The sequence below is a fragment of the Lissotriton vulgaris genome, unplaced genomic scaffold, assembly GCF_964263255.1.
Source record: "Lissotriton vulgaris unplaced genomic scaffold, aLisVul1.2 SCAFFOLD_401, whole genome shotgun sequence".
NCBI lineage: Eukaryota > Metazoa > Chordata > Amphibia > Caudata > Salamandridae > Lissotriton > Lissotriton vulgaris.
Window position 1 is genome coordinate 1,130,916 of NW_028254254.1, and position 25,757 is coordinate 1,156,672.

Genomic DNA, 25,757 nt, shown 5'->3' on the forward strand with positions numbered 1-25,757 from the left:
ATAAATAATCATCATTAAAATCACTAAAATCCAGTGTAATTCTAAAATTTTTACAATATTTCACTAGGAGCTTTTTACATACTTCATATAAATTCCGATTGCAATAGCAATCTTGAGGTTAGGCATTTCTGTGAGTAAGTCAACCGCTTGAGCACGAGACCTCATTTGATATTTTACAAAAACAGGTATAAGCGCCAAACAGTCTAACAAAATATGCAGCATGTCACCCTTATTGCCAAGTAAGCATTTACAGTTCCCATCCAGGTGGAGCTTATTGACCTTCTCCCTCTGATTTATCAACCAGGGGTTAATGCCTATCCTCACTCTTAAAATTTCACATCTGAGCCATTTATTCGGAAGGGTGTCCAAGTATGGGTACCAAGACTCGTGTTGCCAGGCTGCAGTCATAAATGGAACTGATGGTTTCAAGCTCAAATAGCCTTGATCAATTGTTCTAGACAGCTCAAGGCCTTGAGTCCTGAGCTCCTTCTTGGTGAATTCAGCCTGGAGTGACTGTTGGCAAAATCTCACCTTTAAGTTCTCTGCAACCTTAATCAATGTTTTCCTTATCTCCTTGGCCCATTTTAAATCACTTAATTCGATCTCCTTCCTACACCAGAGGGAGACCTTCTGACCCCGCCCGGGTCCTGTCGTCTCCACAGCCTTATAAATTTACTTGGGCCTGTACGGTCCATGAAATTGTAACTAACTCTAATCTAATTGCCTGGACCATTGCTGAGCTTAGAAGCGAAAGTAGGGCTTTCAGGCATTTTCCCTCCTCTGAGTCCCAGTTGTCTTTGCCACCAAGACAAAGTACTTCTGAACCATACAGGACTTGAGGAGGGATCATTGCATTAAACGCCTGTAGAAAAATCAATGTGACCTGTCGCCATATTCACTATTACATTTTTTCAGCCCACACACTGAAATAAAAGCCTTTGCTTTCTGGGCTGTCAAATGAGCTTGCCACTTTAAGGAATTTTCAAACCAGACGCCGAAGTATCTATATTCTTTTACTACCTCCAATTTTAAGGGGCCAAGATACCAACTGAAACCTAAATCTCTTTTTCCAAAACATAAGATTTTAGTTTTATCCACATTTACAGTTAGAACTTTAACACACAGTATTCTTGGAAGACATTTAATTTCCTATGGAGGCCCATCGCTGTCTGATCAAAAATCACCAAGTCATCTGCATAAAACAGACATGATAATTTTGATCCATTCATTTTAGGACTGGCACTTCTATCAGTCTCTAAAGCCTTTGGAAGATCAGCAAGAAAAATGGCAAACAAGAGAGGGGCCAACACACAACCTTGTCTAAATCCATTTCCGATTTGTATTTTAGGAGTTAAGGACCCTTCCTTATCCATAACAATCTGTGCCCAATTCTCAGTATGTAGCTTTTTTATTAAAGCAAGGAGCCCTTCTGGGATATTATACTTCCTAAGCGTTTCCCACAGGCATTTGCGATCCACTAGGTCAAATGCCGCACAGAAGTCAACAAAGCAGCAATACAGCTTCTCATTTTTCTCGATTGACTTCCGTGCGACGGCCCACAATGCGAAACAATGATCAATTGTTGAATGGCCGTCTTTGAACCCACCTTGCTCTATAGGCACAATTGCACACTCCTCGACCCACTCTTTTATTCTACATAAAATTATCTTTGTGAACATTTTCCCCCGATATCTAAAAGATTAATCAATCTGTAATTTTTCGGGGCACACGTCACCCTTCTTATGCACCAGTCGGATGACAGCCCCCCTCCTGTTTCTCTATATTTTTCCCAGCTCTAAAATTTGTAAAAACATATGATTTAGGAATGCTGCCCACCAATGTGGTTGGGTTTTCAATATTATTGCATGCAGGTTATCAGGGCTGGCCGCCCATGTCAGGTTTAAACTTCCTATTGTTTTACTAACATTTGTTACTGAAAAATCTGCTTTTAAGTCCCCTACCAGATCTATCCAATTCAAAGGCTCATCTATAACCGCATCACTTCTGGGACTGTATAATTCCCTTAAATATTCCACCCATACAACCTCTCCCACTACACAGTTCATTGCCCCCATCGTATTCCCAGCCACTCCTTTTATTAATTGTCAAAACTGGTGACTATTCTTTGATTCAATAGAGTCCAGGAGATTATCCCAACGTTTTTCTTTATATACTCTTTTTGAATCAATAATTAGCCATTTATATTCCCTTTTCAGTTTTGTAAGGTTTAAGGATCCAGCCAAGTTATAGTTGACTTTGAGATTATGCGCTTCTCTAGTTATTTCCCTCTTCTTGGCTAGACATACAGCGGAAAACCATTTTATTTGCCTAACCTGCGGAACTTGCTCACTTTGCCTCTGGATTCAGGCAAGCCTGGCTAAAGACGGCTGTAATGCCAGAAACCGGTCCTAGGAAGCTTGTTTCCGGTCCAGGGATGGCATGGCTTGGCAGTTCGGGCTGGACTGTTCCCTTGAGGCACAGGGTCAGACTGATTTGCATAAGTCCATGTCTGAACTGGGGTGGCAGAGTGGGCTAAAAAACTGTGATGGATTAAACCCAGATCTGTGGACTGGGTGTGAGTGTTTGATTGGTTCAGATGCTCCGTCCATCACCACCCCCTTTTGTACCGCTTTGTTCGCCATAAGTTGACATGGTATGCTCAGACGTGAGTCCCTTGCTCACTTTGCCATTGGATTCAAGCAAGCCTGGCTGAAGACGGCTGGAATGCCAGAAACCGGTCCTAAGAAGCTTGTTTCCGGTCCAGGGAAGGCATGGCTTGGCAGTTTGGGCTGGACTGTTCCCATGAGGCACAAGGTCATACTGATTTGCATATGACCATGTCTGAACTGGGGTGGCAGAGTGGGCTAAAGAATTGTGATGGATTAAACCCAGATCTGTTGGCTGGGTGTGAGTGTTTGATTGGTTCAGATGCTCCGTCCATCACCAACCCCTTTTGTACCGCTTTGTTCGCCGTATGTTGGCAGGGTATGCTCAGACGTGAGTCCCTTGCTCACTTTGCCACTGGATTCAAGCAAGCCTGGCTGAAGACGGCTGTAATGCCAGAAACCGGTCCTAGAAAGCTTGTTTCCGGTCCAGGGAAGCCATGCCTTGGCAGTTCGGGCTGGATTGTTCCCATGAGGCAGAGGGTCAGACTGATTTGCATATGTCCATGTCTGAACTGGGGTGGCAGAGTGGGCTAAAAAACTGTGATGGATTAAACCCAGATCTGCTGACTGGGTGTGAGTGTTTGACTGGTTCAGATGCTCCGTCCATCACCACCCCCTTTTGTACCGCTTTGTTCGCCATAAGTTGGCATGGTATGCTCAGACGTGAGTCCCTTGCTCACTTTGCCACTGGATTCAAGCAAGCCTGGCTGAAGACAGCTGTAATGCAAGAAACCGGTCCTAGGAAGCTTGTTTCCGGTCCAGGCAAGGCATGGCTTGGCAGTTCGGGCTGGACTGTTCCCATGAGGCACAGGGTCAGACTGATTTGCATATGGCCATGTCTGAACTGGGGTGGCAGAGTGGGCTAAAAAACGGTAATGGATTAAACCCAGATCTGTTGACTGGGTGTGAGTGTTTGATTGGTTCAGATGCTCCGTCCATCCCCACCCCCTTTTGTACCGCTTTGTTCGCTATAAGTTGGCAGGGTATGTTCAGACGTGAGTCCCTTGCTCACTTTGCTACTGGATTCAAGCAAGCCTGGCTGAAGACGGCTGTAATGCCAGAAACCGGTCCTAGGAAGCTTGTTTTCGGTACAGGGAAGGCATGGCTTGGCAGTTCGGGCTGGACTGTTCCCATGAGGCACAGGGTCTGACTGATTTGCATATGACCATGTCTGAACTGGGGTGGCAGAACGGGCTAAAAAATTGTGATGGATTAAACCCAAATCTGTTGACTGGGTGTGAGTGTTTGATTGGTTCAGATGCTCTGTCCATCACCACTCCCTTTTGTACCGCTTTGTTCGCTATAAGTTGGCAGGGTATGTTCAGACGTGAGTCCCTTGCTCACTTTGCTATTGGATTCAAGCAAGCCTAGCTGAAGACGGCTGTAATGCCAGAAATCGGTCCTAGGAAGCTTGTTTCCGGTCCAGGGAAGGCATGGCTTGGCAGTTCGGGCTGGACTGTTCCCATGAGGCACAGGGTAAGACTGGTTTGCATATGGCCATGTCTGAACCGGGGTGGCAGAGTGAGCTAAAAAACGGTAATGGATTAAACCCAGATCTGTTGACTGGGTGTGAGTGCTTGATTGGTTCAGATGCTCCGTCCATCACCCCCCCCTTTTGTACCGCTAACCTGCGGAATTTGTCGGTTTAGTACACCTTCTTTGCCTTTTTTTAATACAACTTGGAGACATTGCACCACCTGATCGATTTTTTTCTCAAACCAATCCAGTGTATGCCCTCGTGGGCTCTCCAAGACTAACCTCTGTTGAAGTTTTAACACATTTTCAATATACTCATCCGTTAGTCTGGTGGTAGCCCATCTACATTTTGAATAATAACGGTCTGTCGCTTTATTGACACCACATCCTGAACCTCACACTGCAGTAAATTATGGTCACTATTGTCCATTTGAGAAACCATAAAACCCTTCATTAAGGCAAAGTTCCAGGCATGCGTTAAAACGTAATCAATTGGGCAGTTTTGGGCACCTATCTTGAATGTTTTCTTCGCAGGGCAATCCATTTCTGACCTGCTATTTAAGCAAAATAGCCCCTTTGTAGCTAGATAATTCACTAGACTTAGATCTTGCTGTGAAGAAACACAGTCTGGATAGGTTGCCATGCTTATATAACAAGCTTCCACGATAGCAATATGCCTTGGATCAGACTTAGAGGGATTGAATTTGTGGCTTAAAATCAACCATCTAAGAACAATATCAGAGCCATACTTTTTGATCCGATGATCCAAATCTTCTTTAAAAAGGCTCAGCTCTACCCCATATTCATCTGGAGGCCCCCCATTGCATATACACATTTATAAGCACCACATTTTCAAACTTTTTTTCTTTAACATTCAGAAGTACTCAACATGCTAAAAGCCATTTACATTTGACGCTTAGGTGTATTACATCTTTCACCTTACTAGAAGACAACAGTATCATCAACCCTCCAGCTGGGCGACCAAAACTTTTTTTCCGCGCCGGACAGTGGAGTTGGATATAACCATCAAAAGTAGGGGTTTTGTCGCATAGCCATGTTTCTTGGAGACAAATAATATCATTCATCTGTGTTAAAATACTTATGCTCCCTTGTTTTATCAGATCTCCAAGACCATTTACATTCAGGATACAATTCTAAGGCTATGCGACAACCTCACTTCCTACTCCACCTCACTTAAGTTATCAATTTCCCCAATATAGCGTCAAAAGGGGCCTGTAGGGCTACTCTTTTGACTCCAATTACCCCACATATCAGAAATATCTGAGTTATTAACTATTATCTTCAGATTACCTTCTGCCAACCTCTCAGCCAATTTCACCTGCCGCTTCTCCAACCCTGCGTGGCAATTTAGAAAGTCCGCACCCAATTTTCTGCACCCTGCTAGCTCTCCCTCCGGGATTAGTCTTATCCCTTCCTTTGACATTTCGCCCGCAGCATTTTCTATTGCTATTTTTACCAGTTTAGAATACACTAAAATCCTGGTAATTTCCTTCCCTTCTGGTTTAAATCTAAAGCCCACTTGGCGCAGATCTTTCGAACCAATTCCTATCAAACTCGGGCATTTCGAGAATGAGAACAGAAGTTGGGACCTATTCAGGGGTACTACCTTTCTTATTCTTTTCCCCCGGTGTGATTGCTGTGCGGGTTCAAAGAATAACCACTTGTTGCCCTCTGCCTCCTTTGCCACCTTCGGGGTTATGGGTCCCACTTGCTCTGTCATTTGTTGACTCTAGTCTTTAATAATTCTAGAGCCTACTTGTTTTACCCTTGTGGACTGAAATCTTTGGCAATTCCCTTTTTCAGGGTTTCTACCCGGCAATATGATATTTGGGCCATATCGGAAATGTGACTTCCCAGGTAACTCTCTTATGCCCCTTACTCCAATCGCTATACTGCACTGCCCTTTATTTTTGGAGACCATTCCTTTCCCCTTCTCTGCTACTAATATAGGGGGCCTCTGCTCCAAGAGAATAGAGTCTATACTATTTTCAATTACCCTGGGTGTTAGAGGTTTTTGCCTCCTCCTTTTTGTAACGTTCTTTATTTTGTGGCACTTGCGGTTCCTTGCGCTATAACCCAAGTAATGCCCCCTTCTTCTTTTCAGCATCGACCATTTAGAAATTTATACATTTGTTTGGTCAGTAGATGTCATAGCATCTACAGAGTCCGTCGGGTGTACCTCACAGATGGCTCTTGTCATTGCAAGCATTTGTCTCCTAATGCTTTGCAATTCCCCCACTACCTTCTGGAGTTGCTACTTTTGTGATTTTAAAATATCATTATTTAGCATGGTTGCTTCCAATAGTCCTTGCAGGGTTTTCTGAAGAAGCACCATTATATCCAGCATTGAAGATGCTGGAGTTGCAGAGATATTACAGTCTAGAGTAAGGTTTTGGCCAAGTCCTTCTAGTTTTTCAGTAAAATGAGAGCCAGGATGATCTTGGCTCTTGACTTGGCTCTTGTCTTGACTCTTATCTATTTTTTTACTTAAATTTATATCCGCTGCCTCATCCCAAGACATTATTGGCTCCTCAGTGTTGGTGACGTGCTCTTGTTGTTCTGAAAACATTTGTGGCGACGAGGAGAGTCGAGGGTGAAGACTTAGCTCACTTTGATCTAAATTTGTAAGATCAGATAGGGTAAGACCCACCTCAGATCCCACAAGACAGACCGTCAAATCGTCCCTGCAGACCAAAGATCCATCATTGGACTGTTGACCAAGGTCTGCAGACTTTCCTGGAGAACATGTTTTTAAAAAAATGTTTACCAACAAAGTCCTTCAGCGATTTAGAGGCGGCTGCTCCTTTTTTAGTTTGTGAAACTTGTGCATCCTCCCCTGAGGGTTTCTTTATTGTGCTTCTCATCAGGGTTTTTCTGCCCCTTACTTTCCGGCTTTTACTACTCGCCCCTGTTCCTCTGTGCTCTGCAGTAGATTCTTTTGTCATGTGCTCAAGCACCAGGGGTTCCTTGGAGGCTTTAAGCCTTTTTTGCGCCATCCCCTTCCCTTTAAGGACTTCTAACTGAAGAATAAATCCACAACCAGTTATGAGCGTCGATTTTCTTCTCAGCAGTTAGTCCACGCTTACTTCAGCCCAATAGACCGTTTTAGCGCCTCATGCCCCTATTATCCATCTCTTACGTCCTAACATACCTTAAAACCATTAAAATGATAGATTATATCACTTACCTCTGTTGAACATCTAGCTGGCTGCCGAGCCGCGCTTCTTCCTACACAGTTCACTTTGAAATGTTGTATCTTTAATGCCCAGATCTGGCTAATAAGGGCTCTTTTGCCTTAATTGCCCTTAATTTGTGCCCTTCAAGAAACTGCAGTGTCCACTAGAGGGCCAAACTCAGGACCGTTGCCCTTTCCGGAGTTGCTCCTTCCTTAGCGCCGGGTGAATCCAGTCTTCCATGTGTGAGCCTTGTGTTGCTCTCAACAGGACTCGGCTCACAGCTCACAGCCTCTCTCCCCCGACTCCACCAGTAATACCCGTGGCAACACAGGTCAAAAAGGGGAGGAAGGCGACATCGGAGTCTTTGGCGTCAGCCCTGTTGCGTGCACCCTACAGGAAGCTGCAACGCGGCTTCTAGCTCTTTGTCTCAGGTTCCGACTTCTAGGACGGGCATATCTCGGGAGACTCGCCGCTCTAAACTCCGAAGCTCCGAGGACAAGCGCGCATGCGCGAGAACGTAGCGTACGTGGCGTGTCTCCGGCAGCAGCAGCGGCAGCAATTCAACAGAGGTTCGCAGCAATTCAAGAGTAGTACTAGGAATGCACAAGTCCCGGTGTTCTGAGATCCTGTGCAAAACACTCATGGTTAAAACAAAATGTCAGTCTAACCTTCTGTAAAGTAATCTAGCGCTCCATAGCCCTCGGGCGAGTTGGCACTGAATAAAACTGCACCCAAAAAAAAACATTAATTCCTTGCTTCGCTGGTGAAAGATGAGACACAATGTGTAACATTTGCTGAGCTTCGCAGCCCCAGCCAGGTCTACTTTTTCCAGTCAAGGAAGGAGCACCCGAGGCCCTCCTACCTCTCCTGCATCAGTCCGCCAGCACCGGTAATACGAGGAGATGCTTCCCAATTACATAAAAAACAACACCGGGCCCGCTGCGACTACAAGACCAAGACAACACGGGACTGAGTGGAAAAACATGGTGCATACTGAGTTATACAGGACACCATGTAATGTCGCCAGTACACAATCGAGTCCAGATGGGCCGTTCGAGAAGGAGACAGAGCGGTAACCAAAAAACCTCCTTTTCAATGAGAAGCCAGCGTTTAGTATAAACACTGACGTAACCCAATGAGAATGATGGCGGAGCTTCCACTCCACTTCTAAAATCTCCTTAATTACGAGAGGCCTTCGAGAGCGAGTAGCGCATGCGTGCTGCAACGCTAGGCGAGACCTACAAATGAGCGACAAACAAGAATTCCCGAATAGTAACAGCCAAATCTCTTGCTGGGATGTAAGGAGAGAAACCAGACAAGTTGGTTTTTGCTTGAAAATTTTCTTTTTTCTTCTTTTCTTCTTCAAACAAACACATGCAGCCAACTCTTTTGCCTAAACATAGGCTTCTTCAGGTCAGTAGAAATTGAGTTTGTTCACGTGTTGAGTAAACAACCACGTTACGCTGTGACTGTGAATGTCTGTTCCATGCTGACGCGTCTCTGTATTAGTAATCCCTGGAATAAAAACGTCAACGACTGAAGAGCATCCAAAAAACATGTGAGTTACTCAGAAATCCTTGGTACTGATACTGGTTAGCAGTGTTTGGCACAAAAAAAGTGTTTGGAGAGACCGCTGCGTACATGTTCACACGCAACTACAGAAAACTGTCAAGCAAAAACCAACTAAACTGGTTTCTCTCTTTACATCCCAGCAAAACATTTGGCTGTTACTATTTGGGAATTTTTAGTTGTCTCTCATTTTTGTTATAAAATGTCTATAGAGTGACCAATTGGTAGCAGGTTACTTGAGGTGGGCAACGATCATTACGTGTCGAATTTAAGGTTATTTAAGGTGGTGCAGTGACTAGGTACCCTAGCTGCCAACATTTGGTCAAGTTAAAGACAGTGCATTAAGCTTTTGTAGTAATGCTACAACCTTGTTGTTTTCAGTTAAAAATATTCAACCCTAAATTCTCCTTAGACTTTAATACTTTGTGTCCTGGAGAGGATCCTGGGAAATATTCATCACTTTCAAAGCTATGTCAGTGAAATCAGTTTGCCAAGCAGCTCCAGGGAGAAACGTGGAAGTCATTTTTGAACGTCTTTGAACATCTTTGAGATGTCTGTCTTAAGCTGACAAAGTGCAATATAAGATGGCCTTGTCTCTAAATTGCTAGAATAATGTGATGTTTTTCTTCAGTGAAGCACCAAAGAAGAAATTCGGTGAATATATTTGTACTCTCAAACGTCTGATCAAGTTGCAACTGGACCTTGTAATATTTGTTATGAGAGAAAATTTCAGAACAGTGCAACCTTGGACAAAATCCATGAGTACATGTGTGTGGTGTAAGTGGTTACCGAATACCTCGTTCTGTGGCACTTTTCACAAATCCTTACCCATTCCACAATTTGTAAGCAAACAAATGAAAGCAGAAGAAAACATTAATATTTCACAACTGAGCACACAAGAAGAAATAGACACATTTGGAATTCATAGGACTTTTTATTTTACAATCAGAAATTGCATAGAATTAATTTTCCATCAGAAAATGAAACTGCTTGTAAAACCCTCCCCCTGCCACGGGCACAATGGATGCTGTTGGGAAAGGCGACATTTTCTCCTCCGTTCCCCACCCCAAGTAGAGCGACACCCTTTTCGTCAGAAGTGTCTAACTCAGGTCCAGGAGGGTGGATTCATTCGACATTTTTCCGTAAAGCAGTTCGCTTTCTAAATTATTCCAACTTAGATTCATTATTTGTAAATTAATTAATGTAAATATCATGAAAACCTGGCATGGATCCGGCTCTCATGTACCAATGTTATACACCACTGTAGCAGAGCTTGAGAGCAGGACGTGTATAGGGGACAACGGACCCTGCAGGCATGGCCAGATTAGCTGCAGTGGCTTCTGGGTGTTTCCCCGGTGGACTGGAAGGGTGGGGGCTGGTTTTTGACCCCCATGTGGGCCTATTTTGTTACTGGGGGCCAGTTTTACACCAGTGGTGCAATATCGGCACCCTGTACAATAGCGGGAGCAGGGTTTGACACAGGCAAACCCCCCACCCTGGTGGGCCAGAGATTCTCAGTAGTACCGTCCCTTGCCTCCCCCTCCCCCCCAGCTGGTCGAGTGGAATTGCCAGGGCTGGTTTCTGTTCCCAAGCCAGCCGTGCCTACAGGCTGCCTGGCTGCCCCCTGGTCTGTGGCTGGATGCAGTCTGTCCTATTCATAGCACCCCGAAACATCAACATTGATTACAAAAAAGGCTCATGTTAAATCTGTTTCAAATCTTGCCTTTCATGGTGTGCTAGAATAGGAATGTCAGGTGTTGCACCCGGAGCGTCGGGTCCACTTGTTCTAAAGTAGCTAGATATGTTCCTTCTAGACCTATGTAGTTCAACCCTGTTGTAGAATAATATCAGTGTAGGCCTTTGTACAGTGTACTCCGCATACCGAATGGCCTCTGATGCCCAAAAAAAGGTATTGCCACCTAGCGCAGTGGCACTCCTTTTATTTACTCCAGAAGGATGAACGTCTTTGTCTGCCCTACCAAAATTCATTGTGGAGAATGAATTTACAGTGCTTCATGCTTAAAATAATTTTACCACCTAGAGCGATCCCACCCTAAAAATGCTATATTCCAGGCTTTTTACTTTTTAGGAATTTGGAGTCACCAATAGATGTTACCCCAAGGCTGGCCATTACCTGGACTTATAATAATGACTTGTTTTTACATACCACCTTACAAGACATGTCAGATGGAAATAGCGGAAGTTACTGTTACCTAATTCATGGCTATTCAATTTACCAATCATAGAAGGATGGAAGGCTGAGCGAGCTATAATTCACAACACCATCCCTGTTACAGGAATGAAAATCACAGCAACAATCAGGTTCCAATTATGATCAGACATGGTAGAAATGGAGAAATTGCAGTTAAATGTAGTTGTTCAGTGGACAAGTGCAAGAAGAAACAAATAGAGGTGCAACATTTAAATAGAAGGTGTAAGTCCTTCTTGGACAATGGTCACTGTCATCTTTATTCCTGAACCAGTCACAGCTCCTTCCCTTCCTCTTCCTTTTCTTGTCCACACGGGAATCATGATAAATCATGAGAAAATGTTGGCGATGTATGAAATTGTAGTAATTCACTTCAAAAAATGTTTTGACATTTCATAGAAAAGTTCACAAATTTCATAGCATTTCTCCCAATTGTGCATGTTTTAAAATGGTCAAAATCTTTTAGAACCATGTTTCAGTACACAACAACATGTACATTGATTATTACACATTTTGTTCTTAATTTTTTCCTGAAAAATCCATGTACTTTGAGATCCCTCATAATTGTAAAATATTCAGCAAAAAGTGGACAATATCATCAGGGGTGTAATTGGTGGACGAATATCTAAATCTCACAAAATTGCAAAAAGTATGAATTTCCCACAGTACAATGATTCAAGTCTATCGGTCAAAACAGTAACTTTTCTTCAGAGTTGATCTATTATGGGTTAATTTCTTATTGGGTCAATGTACCTACAATAGGCAGTTTACTATGTTGGTAGGCTCAGGTTTACACTTCCACAAAGAGAGAAAGGCAACTGATTTCTACAAAGAGAGATTACATTTATGATAGAGAGGACACACTACGTCAAGTTATACATAATGTACGTACTAATTAAACATAAAATGTGTGGACGTTGAACTGAAGCAAATATTTAAAAAAATTGATAGGAGACCAACCAGAGGGTCATCTTAGTTGGGATTTTGAAAAGGATTGTATAGGATAAATGGTTCAAAGAAAATGGAGACATTAGAAGATATAACCATGCAGGCCCATCTACAGACACGATTTGGAAAATTACTGCCTCAATAATGTAATCTATTATCCTAATGAAGGCATAAAACGGGAGATTGCTGAAACTATGACATCATATTTAAGAGGTTCACTAAGAGATGAGGCACTTCAGGAAATAAAATGATTTAACATTTGGATGGGTAAATAAAGAACTACAGTATTCTGTAGAGGCGATCCCTTCATCAAGCATCAATAGGATGTACAGAGTGAATGAGAGGGTGCTTGAATTAGGATTTTTAACCATTTAGTTGCAAATATTCTAAAATAGATGTGTTGATGTATTTTTTTAATGAAATTATTTGGAATATATGTTACTAAATTAATAAATAAAGTCTGTGATTAGCCACAGATATCACAGCCTAGTCCATAATTATTAGCAGGTAGAAGGTAGATGAACTCAAACTTTCCCTCTTTTGAATAACTGTCACTGTAGCATGAATTTGTGGAAAATCCATTATCCATTATTGACAGAACTATCAAAATCACACGATATTAAGGGGCCTGTCAAAGAATTACTTGACTCACTTTTCGAAACTGAAAGCCAAACTAAAGACATTGTTCAGAGATGTGGGCATTGTTATTTCATGAATTTAGCTGTGTTCTATTCTTTTCTGATTGCTTTAGAGGAAGCTGAAGGGCCCTGAAGACTCCCTCCTAAACACAAACCAAAGCCCCAAGTCCCACTTCCTCAAGTTGTGTTGAGTCTCCCAATAGGTGTTAAATATAGGAACAGGGTAGAGAAGTTAAAGCAACCTTGGAAAATACTTTTTATACCAACTCCAAACTGCAGTCTGTGCACCAAGTGATTCCAACCTTTTCTATGGTGATACCTCTTTAATCGAGACAAATGAATCAATTTACTGTACAATGTTCCAAAAATATTGTCTAGAAAGCTGTAGGTTTCACAAGGCACCCTGAAGGGAAACTCATGAAACACTGCAAAATCTTCTGATCTGGCACAGCGCCAAGGAGCATTATTTCTCAGAAGCAAGAATGCTATACAGAAAGGGGTGCCACATCCTCAGGTGCGTCCATGGCTCGATGGCTGGACAATTCCTATTGCAATGTTTCATATCACCGTCTATCGCGGGAAAATAACTCTGTGTTAACATCCTATTTACAACACGGCGGTAACATGCAATAGTTTCCCGATAACGCGTCAAATGTCCGCAATAAAGTCACCGGGATGGCGATAAAACTCTAAACCCGAACGTGAAAAAAGTTGCGATGGGCCCAACAGCGATAAAAAAATCTGCAATAATCTTCACCAGGCCTGCAATTCACACGTCAGGTGGGAAAAATCACTATATGAGTAGAAAAAACCCACAAACAAAACCAAAACAACTGCGAAGCACAATGGAGGTAGCCGGAGCAAGTATAGAGGACAACCAGAACCCACAAGCCGCAAGGAGGACCAGCCTGGGACCTCGGGTCAGGGAAGGACTAGAGCAAGACGAGGTTCAGTCTGCAGGAAAACAGTATCCTGATAACGGATGTGATAGAACACCATCAACTACTGTTCGTCACCTCCACTGTGTCATAGGCAACAAAAAATGGAATATGGCAGTCCATCATGGACAAGGTGAATGCAGTCGGAATGATTAGGACAATGGAAGAGGTCAAGAAGCGCTGGAATATTGTGAAGCTCAAAACCAAGCAGAAATTCGCCAACAACCAGAAGGCAACAATGCAGACTGGAGGTGGGAGTCCAGCGCCACAGGAGGAGCTGGATGAGATGGAGGAAATGGTGTCCACAGTCATCAGTGTGGAGATGGTGGCAGGAGTTGGGGGTCCGGAAACTGCTCAACATGACCTGACACAACAGCAACAGGGTGAGTAACAACCAGGGACTGGGGGGACAGGGGGAGATGGATACAATGCACACATGCACAATTAAGTATAGCACAGTGTACACCCACAATGACTCCGGATCATGTCCCTGACCCCCTTGGCACACTGCAGCACACCTATAAACAGCAAGTAGGCCCCCGTCAACTATGTACCAAGAGGGTGGCCTTCCCACACACCACCAATCTCACAACCAACCCATGCACATGTGCCAAACCCAGCAAAGCGGCATGTCTGTGAGCAACACTGACAATGCAAGTGACACTGCATGACGAATAGCACTGCTGCAGTCAATATATCTTGAAATGTTGCACGCCACAACACGGAGGTGGCTGAGTGTGGACCACATCTGTAAAGGAGCAGGTCACACTCTGACACATCCAGGTCCACAAACAGCCATTGACGTCAACAACACATCTGCGGACAAACCATGCCCCAGACTCCCAACTCCCACCAAGAGTCCAATGTACCCAAGTATGCAACATCTCAGCACTGTATAGCACAGAAGTCAAAGGCACACTGCATAAAAAGGATAAGGGGCAGCAAAGTCAGAGCTGCAGGGGTGACTCTCCCAAAATGCAGCACACACACACATAACATTCAGAGCACATCAACATTGACAACAATGTGGTACAAATTGCAACACGTTCACAACAGAACAGAGGACACAACTGGTGCCGCTTGTGTGTAGAAACTGGCCAATCACATTTGGCATAGCAGGGAAATGTGAGTTGATAATGTACAAGTGCAAACGCATATCTGTGATGCTGTCGAAATGTCCACTGTCCCGTATCAAATAGGCAGCTCCTCCCAAACAGTCACAATGTACACTGTCATGCAGTCTGTATGTAAACATGTACAGTGCGTCAACATACATGTGAACACAATGTTAAACTGCATCTCCCCTTCACATTGCAGAGGGAGTATCAACACCTCCTGCGAGCAGACCCAACAATTCTTCAATAATGACAAAGAGGACCTCCCCACCTTTGACACCGATGCCCTCCAAGAGCTCATGGACACCCTCAGCACCCCATCCCTAGGAGCAGGGCAGCCAAGCCACATCGATTAGACCCCACCCCCTGCACAGACCACACATCAGGAAGCACCCACCACCACGGCTGCCTTCCAGGACTCCCACGAACAACACAGGGCCTTACAACGCCAAGTGTTGGGGTGCCAGGAGAAGATGGCTGAACAGGTGAGGTGGGGTTTGACCTCATGGCATCCAAACTAGATGCCATACATGGGTGTCTAAGTCCCATCAGGGACACCCACAGTCTTCTCCATGCTCTCCAATGTTCCATGGCTGAAATCGCTGGAGTCCAGACTCGGAGACAAGAACAACTGTCTAGTCAGAGTGGCTCCAGCGATGTCAGCCGGGAGTTGGGACACATGCGGAGGATTATGGAGAACATGGAGCGGACGCAGGCAGAATGAACGGCTGCCACGGGTGCACACCGGCATGAGGTAGCCGAGTTCTTCCATGCCCTGCAGACCCTCATCATGGCATTGCTGCCACAAGGCCTGGCGCGGATGAATGCTGCTGCTATCACTTCATCCACATCTCTTTCCCTGAAGTGTCAGTGCCACACAGTGCGGCAGACATTCCCCCTCCGGCCCCTAATGTGTCATTGCCACACAGTGATGCAGACAAAACAACACCACCCACATGTGAGGCACATGGCACATCAGAGGACGAAGATGCAGCAGATTCTGCCTCAGTGGTAAGAAGGACGCATTAGCATTCATCTCTGCCATATGGCCTGTTTCTGCTTGGTTCTGCCCTCTGCATCATCACCTTCCACTGTCCCCCGATACACTCTGCGACACTCTCCTTGGACCTTGACATGGACTGCCATATTCTGTTTGGTTACCAATGACACAGCAATCAGACTGCGGACTGAACTCTTCCTCTTCCGATGATCTTGTCATTCCCTAAAGGAGACTGTGGTTGGCCCTCCACGGGGCAACAATGTAGAGTGGGGTCTGCATGGCCCTGTACTGCTCCAGCCGCAACACTCCACTGAATGTGCATTAAACATTCAAATTCACACAGATGTGTCATGTCTATGATCATTCAAGTGAGGAAGTATGAATGAATGTAGGGTCAGTAATTTCCCTTACGTCCATGTTGCCCATGTTGTGGGACTTGAGTCACAGGGTGCAACATTACCGATTGCGGTCCGGGTGGCGCCTACACTACAACAGAGACACATGCATTAGTTACTTCTTGGTCCAGCCCAGAACTGTACCACGCCCAGAGCCCCGGGGTCATTGTTCACACCCCTACACTGGACTGGCATACCCCAGGCCAGCCCACTTAGCTTACCCTTACAGTGGGGGACGACAACACTACATGTCCCAGATCTTCCCTGTAGTGATCTGCTGTTCACAGTTCTAGTTGTCAGCATGCCACAGCCACTCCCTGAGGGCTGGTTTACACCCCCACCCCACCCATCCAGCTCAGGCGTCACAGGACATGTGACCCTGCCAATAAAACGGGCCGGGCGCACATGCTCGAGGCCATTTTCACTATCTATCTGAGTGTGTCCGTGTGGTCATTATTTATGCATGAGTGCCTAGGGCCCTACCACATCACATTCCCCACTGCCGGAGGTGACATGATGGCGTCCACACCACGAGACCTATGACTTGCAGTGCAGAGTTGGTGGCAGCCGAGAAACTTTAGCCGCATGGGCCTACAGCCACGAGATGGTGCCTTGCAGTGCACAGAGATGGTGGCAGCCGAGGCACTTTGGCCGGCACTGGCCTACCGCCACGTGGCGATGACTTGTGGTGCACTGAATTAGTGGCACCAGAGCTGAGCGGGTGTGCAGCCTGTGATGATGCGTAGGCCTTGATATGCCATCCTGCCAATCAAGATTTGATTTGAATTGTGAGCCCAGCTGGACCACAGTGTACGCCGAAGTCAGCGGGCTGCACAGACATGACTCTGTGGCGCGGGGCAGCAGGTTGCGATGGGGGCCTGTGGCGCGGAATCCAGCGATGGGTGAGGAGGTTGCACCGGCATGTGGTGGGCCCTCTTGGAGACACGCCTGTGGCGGCAGGTGAGCATTGAGGCCTGGGTGTGCAGGTGCGGGCAGTCATCGCTGGACGGCGGACCGGTCTGGGGACCAGGGCTGGGGTGCAGCAGGTGCACCACCGGTCACGGCGGCGCCGTTGTGGCTGGGTGGGAGGAGTAAAGTGGCATGTGTATCAAGCTGATACAAACAGTGATGCTTACAGGTATGAGAAATCCTGCATCATGAGACCATAACAGAAGTTTGTGTGACTGTAACCTTCCTTTTATTTCCTATGAAGTTTACGACCACACGTACTTCTGTTACGGTCTTTTTGAGCAGGATTTTTCTTTCCTGTAAGCATTCAGGTTTGTCCAAGTGCTATACACTTTACCAGATTGGGTTTGTGACTATACCAATGCTTGACCATTGTCACCATTTGTCTAACAGGTTTCTTAATACTGACTTCCGGGGTATGGAATTGTATTGAGGATTTCCCGCAGCATATGCAGTTACTTGATTCCACCCGTTGCCCTGGTGAAGTTCCCCATTGGGCATTGGCTGTGTTTTTCGTATTGTCTATTTGTGTATTTGTAATAAAGGACTGTTTTTGCACTACTGTTGACTACTGGACTTCATGACCGTGCGCACCATCATTTCAGTTACTACAATCTTGGATCTGGGGAAAGAGGCCTCTGGCAACAGCGATAAGTCCTTGAGAATATGCTCCTGATTTCGCTGTTTGAGTAGATCCTCTGTTTGAGTAGATCCTTTAGACAGATATTTTTGGGTGGAGAAGCAGCATCCTTTATAATTCAGAAAGCAAAATATAGCTAGTATCAGAGCCCTTTTAGGTGGGTGGACAAGAAGGAGGGAAATCGTCTGCTAAAGAAATCAGTGTATAGGCCAAAGGGCCTTGTTCTTACTCCATTAGTCCAAACCCAGTCATGAATCCCTCTCAAGTTCAAGGATGAGTAGAAATGTGTTGGTAACAGTAGCATCTTAGGCAATGTCAAAGTGTTAAATATGTATGTATGCATCTATGTGGGTTGTGTACAGCAAAAACCAGGGCAAGGGCAACAGAGCATTACACTGGCCCAGAAGACAAGATTAGGATACAGAATAATTTATAAAAATGGATGGGATACAGATGAATAACTAATCAGCAAAGGGAGAGAGGATTTTCAGCAGTGCAGTGGTGTAGTGCTTCTGTAATGGCTGAGTATTTTGTGCTTGCATGCCCAGATGATGTGTGGCTTAGAAAATTATGTGGGCAGGCAAATGAACACAGCAGAGTTTCATGGTGGTAGGGCTGATGAGTACAAATTTCATCACACCTTTGATAAGGCATGCCAGAGTGAGTAAAATTCCTTTAGGGCAAGTAGTGTCATGTTCAAAAGGCTCTTGAGGATAGCACTCATTTGTCATCATCCAATTGCAAGAGTTCAAGTGTTTGAACAGCAGTTCTGAAATTACATACATGGTGGAACAGTTTCTCTATTTTTGGACAGGGAGAGCTGCTACCACACCATCTTCGTCTTTTTAGCTATGTGATAAGTCTATGGTGAATCAGCGTAATTTGTATTAGTTGGTTGTTGGGGGTTGAAACCAGCCACTGTTATGCAATTGAACCAGGTTTAGACTAGTAGTTGTTTGTTGTTAGCAAACAGTAAGAATTTAGTCTTTGCAGGAATGTTTTTCAGGTTGACAGTGAGCACCCAAGTCTGAACAGATGCAGGCAGTGATTGAGCAACTTAATGTCAAGAGATGAGAAGATTTTCATGCACTGAGGTGTGTCTCATGACCAAATTGCTGATTTCTGATGTGATTGTCAGTGTCCATGTTTGATTATATACAACTAGAATATTATGTCCTGAATATTTTACTTCAAATATATATAAGTATAGATTTTCTATACTTAACTCCACAAGTATGTACATTGGCAATGTATGTGTAATCAAGACATGTAGATGTGGAAACAAGAACAGCAAATCTATACTTACCTGTATACCCTTTACTTCACAATATTCTAACTGTTGTTCTGGGGGTCCATGTGGTGTTCATGGCGATAAGGAGCAGGGTGTAGCCCTTGGGTACTCTACAGGTGATATGGCCCTTCTGGGATTGAGGTCCTCATCTTGACAAGCGAGTGTCAATTAAGTAGACAGAGAACCCGTAAAGCATGATACTGACGAATCCTATTAGGTATAGTAGGGTATGAATGAGGGTACGATGGTCGACTGATCTGAAGGCAACTGAGAAATGTTGGAGCATTAGGAAGCAGGGGTCCCGCTTGCCTGTGGTTGAGAGAGCATACTCTACCCCTTGGATGATGTCTGTTTCAGTGCTAAAGCATTATCTGAAGACTAATTTTGAATTGATTAGGAGATGATTGGTGCTGGCATTTTCTGGCAGTTGAGCATAGACTTTTTTTCTGCGAGTTTGCTGATGAAGAGTAGATGTTATGTTATGTTAAAAATACTTGTTACACCAAGCGGTTTCTTGGCGCTAAGAGCGGGAGAGCGGGAGGGGCGACAGTTACACAATAACAGTAGATGGATGATAGATCAGTATGTGACATGATCATCTGGGGCTTACCATTAGGCCTGACTTGGGTATAAAAGGAATATTCACTGTTTTTCTTGATCAGTTGCAGCTTCATGCTGAAGTGCCATTATGTATTAAAACAAACTCACATACTCAAACAACACTGACTTACACACTTACTAAAATCTGTTATCAGGGCTTACATTTAAAAAAAAGTAAAAACACTAAAAATTAACTAGAGCTAAAACAAATTGTGGGTGTTGTTTATCCTGGTTACATCTCCTTTGGTTTGTCGATGTTTAGGGATGCCACCAATTGCAAATCTCCCATCATTGAAAAACTAGAAAGATCAGAAGAGGGATATGAATCTAAAAATTAGATTTTCTGTTGTTCATTGAATACTCTTAGTGACATGGATTTTTCAGTTGGCCAGACCTGTTAAAAAAAACGAAAAAAACAGGAAATGATCCATCCATGCAAATGGCTGGCAATATTACATAACGTTTTGCACTGAGGGAAAAGAGCAAAATACATTGTTCATGTTCTGGTTTACTAGTTGTGTGAAGGGAATTGGGGAAAAAAAGGAACTACCCTGAATTTGAACTTCTGCAACTGTGAAATAAACACATTTCTTTTGCTTTAGGCATAGGTATGTATGTCTTACAGGTGTAAACACATGTGTGGGGGTGTTGTTTCTAACAAGCAAACTTAGTGTACCATCTCAATTTTCTACGTTTTGTGTTCTGATGTGAACCTTTTTATTAAAAGGCATAAAGCAAAGCCGCTTTCCTCCTTTTGTTATGCAAGCAGCAAAAATGCTGTAAAATATAAATCTTCATTTTATTGGGCCATAGTGCAAAATGTTATGCAAACTAGAATAGGGAATGGATAAGTATGCTGGTATGCAGTGTGTTATTTCAAATAATTTGCTACATTGGTTCTCATGACCAGTCAACAAGTCTGTTCCTTGTCTCTGTCCAACCAGTGGCCTGCGTCCTGGCCCTGGCAATAGACTACTACAGGGCAAATGCCGGGGAAGGGCACGAAGGAGGGAAGCAAACACCTTTCCCAGACATAACAAATACATCACCTTCTCCAACATATCCAAGACATGACCAAACATGGTCAAACATAACCCAGAGAAAAACAAAGATTTAAAAAAATAGAAGACACATAACCCTTAAACACCGGGTGTGTCAAGGCCCCTCTGAGTTCGCTGTGTGTGATGGTTGGCATTTTGTATCCACTCACAATATTAGTTATCTTTCGTTTATCATCTGTTTTTGGCATTTTATTTCTGGCGAAGGCGGGAATGGGATCCCCTGGGGCAAGATTGGCTCAGCCTCTGAAGATACATGTGCTACAGAATCCAGATCACTCTTCGACTCAAATGCCCCGATTTACAGATTTTCATGGGGTATTTGTGCCCTCTCACTCCACTCCTGGGGCAGCTGCTACTTCTGACAGTCTCAAGTGGAACTACTTTCCAAACCCTCTTGAGTGGTCCTCCCAAGTGACAGAGCACTCTGATGTCTTTCCACATCACAGCTCTCTCGGACTACTTTAGTGTCAGGCTGGAAGTTGCCTATCCCATTGCAGACGATTGGCACAATTGCTGAATCCACGTTGTGGGTACATTTGGCACGAATTGTCTCTGCATTGGCACTCTTTGCTGAAAAGCAGCTCTGCTGGCGGTTCAAAGATACCCTTTTTTCGTGATGCACACTGACCGGAGGCCCTTGCAGCCAACATGGCAAAGCGCCTGGCCTAGGGGCATGAGGATATCCTTCTGCTGGGCTACTCCTCTGCGTTTTGGAAGCGTGGTAACGGCTTAAGTTTTTAAAAACAACGCTGGAATTTTCTTAAAGAGTGTGTCATAAAAAAGTGGAGTTGTTCCCTCGCTCTTCATAGCAGAGTCATTGATTCTACTCAGGGCCGCTGCAGTCTGTATTCTTCTCCCAGTCCAGGCTATCCTCACTCTGTGACGGCGAGGGCCTGGACCGCAGTCCTTGGAATCGGCGGCACTCCGGACAGACCCGGATGTGAGTGCAGCCCCGTGCCACAAGAGCCGCCTCTTGCGCAAGTCTCTGGGCCAGCGGGTCAGGCCCACTCCCCCCACACAGTTTGCCGTTGCTGAGAGTGGTGGTGGCGCGTGCACGGCGCTCCTCCTGCATAACGGGCCGCGTCCTCACCACACCCACTCGCCGGCGACGAGGCTGGAAAGTGTCTCTGCAGAGGATAATGCTTTGCAACTCAGTCGCCATCTCCTGACACACTGACACCTGCGGGACAGAAGATGAAAAATTATGACGTAGGCATTCAGATCAGGATATGTCAGAGAATAAAAAGTATACAGAACATTTACCGTATCTATAGGATTGCGGCACATGTGCACAAACAAGATTTAGAAGGCCTACTAGAAGAAGAAATTGGACATGTAGTGTAATATTTTCCGAAGAGATGCTACCCCAGATTTACAATACCTGGTCTTAGAATGGCGATACTAGGGGAAATGATTCATTTCTTCTCGGTTTTTTCTCTTTCTATGCGTGCTGCACAGCACACATAGAAAGAGCAAATCGCCATCATTGATTGCTTATGTGCAGGAATGTGCCCCTTCCTGCACATATAGTTTTCTATCAGGGGGGGGAGAAGGAAAAGTCTGTGATCCTTTCAGCTTCCTTAGTTGCAATATCAAAAAATCAATGCGGAAGGGATCACTTGTCTTGAGTTACCAGGGTTCTATTTTCTTAACCCTAATTCACGTACCGAGGCTCGATAGGCGGTATATCTTGATTCTCCGCCTTGTTGTTAGCGACGTGACAGCATCATCATAGGGTTTGATTGTATGCTTCCTCCACCCGGAGGTAAACCACTGGTTAGTACAGTAGTGATTAGTGATCAAAAAAATGGGGGTGTACAATTACAATTTAAAAAGGCCTCTATTAACCAGTGCTGATAAATTTTAATTGGTGCTGGAAAGAATACCTTGTTAAAAAGATTGAGCGAGCGTAGGAGGCTTGATTAGGAGGCTTCCACACTGTGTTATGTCCATAAAAAGGTCGACATGTTTCAGCCACAAGTTGCCCCCAAGGGGTCAAGTTGGCTTTCTACAGGACCCGGGGACTGAGAGGCAGCACAAGTCGTGCCGCGACTGCCAATGAGCAGGCCCAGCCACTCTCAGAATGCCTGAGGATGCATATTTTGATCACCACAAAGGTACTATAAGGCCTTTTTCAATTCTAGAAGAATATATTCTACGAATCTAACCTCAAAAGTAAGGTTACCTCACCCTTCCCTTTTTCACCAGGTCCTGAAGAAAGCCTTGGGACGTGAATGAGGGTTTTTTATCGGCACCGTAACCGAATAAGAGAATAGAACCCTGGTTACTCAGGACAAGTGATCCCTTCCTGCACATAAACATTCACCCCTGCAGCGCAGGCATGCTTTCAATATGGCACAAGGGTGCTTGCACTGGCGCTACGCAGGTTTTTTAGCACCAGTGCTAGGGAAAACGCAAGGTGTGCGCCATATTTTTGTAAATATGACACATCCCTGCATTTTGAAACTGGAGCGTGGCATTGCCAAATTTGGCATAATACTGTGCTCCAGCCTTTTCTTGTACATATCCCCCTAGGTTTGTGCAGGTTCGAAACACTGGTGGTGAAGTGGGCTTGTATATACACAATATACTTGGTGCACAGAACTTTGATGTCACCATCAAATGTGTGCTCATAAACGGATTTACTTCTTTTAACCGTTATACCCAGATTCTATCAATGACTTCCTTGTGCATTTTACTGATACCCACCGCCTTCTTTTTGCTAATGTTTTAATGAGGAAGGAAGTGCAATTAGTTTTTGCTAAGTGGGAATAGGTCTGGGCACTTCTAGCTCATCTGTTAGATTCTAGGCACTAACATTCCATCCCACCTCCAAAGCACCATTACCAAAGTCACTAGGATAATCTTCCAGAAGTAGATTTGAAACAGCAATCCAACAAACCATGCTGGTGTGGGGACAAACTATTTACCTCGGTCTCCCCAGAATGTCGGACTGTCCACAGGAACTCCAGCATAGCCATAAAAATGGCCACTATCAGACCACAGATCAGGACCACAAAGATCCCTCCAATGTTCTCCATTCCGAGACCTAGGGACAGGAGGGACATATTGTGTTACTGTGGAGAAACGTCACAAGCTGGGAAAGACAGAATTAGATTGAAGTAGCAATTGCTAAATAGTCTCACATAATATACACACTATACAGGCAAAAGTAACACTCCATGGAAGTATAACTGACCACCTTCCCCACTCCTCCCCAGCGCCTTGTGACCCTCACGGGTGAGTAGCCGTTCTTTACAAACCCTGATTGATTGCTTGACCTTCGCTTTAAACCTAGCACAAAAAGACAAACACCTTTGACAGCCAGTCATCTACATCCAAATACATCATGTTGCTTAACCCCTTCCATGCTCATGACGAGCTCAGCTCGTCATGAACAATGGGATTTAAGGGACACCCAGCACCGGGGGAGAATTGCTATAGCATTGAAGGTGTTAACAAACTTGTCTTTAAACAGGATTATCCCCAAGAACATCTCACCACGATCCAGCCAAAATATATTGCTAATTTGTCAATTCTAATATATCCTTCATATTCTCTCACCTGCTTTGTACCATCCGCAATCGATGAAGATTCACTAAGTGTACCATCCTTGCCACCCTTGTGACCTCTTACTACTTCTACAAAATTGGCTCTATGCTAACAGCAATTTCCTCTACCCTCGCTTCCCTTCTGTGTTCACTCCACATGTTAGTATCCCCTGCGGTACCATCTGCTTTCCTCTCAATTGTCAACGTATTTTTTAATGAATAATGTATAAGAGCAGAAATAGTTTCTAGACAAAATGAACTACATAGTAATTTAAATGCCACACAGAAATATTGATCTGGGGTACATTTACAGAGGAATTTAAGGCACGATTCATGGATAATATGTGAGGGCTACTTAGATTGTACATTATATACAAAGGTATAGATTTCATAAGCAAATTGAGATCAGAGGCTTTGGAAGAGAGGGTTAATTTTTTCTTATCTGGGTTCTTACTTGGCAGGGGTGGGCTTTGAGTAGGGACTCAGCATTCTGGAAGAAAGGAGGTGGTGATTAACTCAGGAGAGGACATACCGTCTAGAGGTCTCTGTACGGAAGGCTCTGTACCGGGCTGCAGCATGCATTGCTTTAGGGGGCATTGGGGGGGGGGGGGGGGGGGGGGGGTGGTAGATGGATTTACTGATTGGTTTCCTGACAGTTGGAAATCAGCATATCGACGTGCATTGACCAACACCAGAGTGAGGGTCTGATAGATAGCATAATACTTGTCTAGTAGCCATCAAGACTGATGATGAGTTTGGGACTTTGGGGTGTCAGAGGAAAGACTGATAGTCATAGTGGAAACTTTGACTTTGTCCATCAGGGTAAAGAAGTGGTTTTATGAGGCTCGCCAAGAGCTTGTTACCAGATTTCAGCAGGCTCATTAAAGTCGTGTTGAGGAAAGATTTGGCTGCATGAAATTAGAGGCAACTAAAAAGTATGTTGCTGTTAAAATCGAAATCACTTATAATTCCCTATCATCTCCACCTTCGATCCTCAATTACTACTTGCCTTATTTGCTCAGCCACTACTAGATCACCTCCGCACATGCTGTACCAACTACGATGCTTACCACTTATGCTTTCTAGCCACCACTCGTAGGCGGATCATCCTAGCCGCTGGTACACAACCAGTGAAAAGGACCATCTTTTTTCTGCTTCCACTATCCTACACAATGTCAATAAAAGGTTTAAGGCACAAGAATTGGATCCATTTTTCGTACCAAATTATTAGCAGCGACCCAAATATAATTCTTAAAAAATTAAAATCCAAATTTTTCATTCCCTGAAAACGATGGATTCTTGTTTTCGCATTAAGAATGATAATATCATGACAGTGAAAGCAATGTTAGTGAGCTCACAGACTGTAGTTCAGGATTTCTCCAACATAGTTGACCATATTGAATTCCATGCATTAGATCTCTTCTTTTTTACACAGACTTGACGAACAGCGTATTGCGGTCCATTTTTTATCTGAGCACGTTGTAATGTTTTTAT

At 44.4% G+C, this 25,757-nt stretch overlaps 1 protein-coding gene across 1 annotated transcript in view; it reads right to left on the reverse strand.

The window, feature by feature from the left end:
* Positions 1 to 20,254: 20,254 nt before the first annotated feature.
* The window catches only part of LOC147659610 (glutamate receptor ionotropic, kainate 4-like), a 214,047-nt gene continuing 208,544 nt past the window's right edge, over positions 20,255 to 25,757 (reverse strand). The window contains exons 14-15 of the mRNA XM_086951606.1: positions 23,643 to 23,761; positions 20,255 to 21,892 (exon numbers count right to left, since the gene is read on the reverse strand). Of these exons, the coding sequence (XP_086807732.1) occupies positions 21,536 to 21,892; positions 23,643 to 23,761 (476 nt within the window). The 3' untranslated portion in view covers positions 20,255 to 21,535. The remainder of the gene's footprint in view (positions 21,893 to 23,642; positions 23,762 to 25,757) is intronic.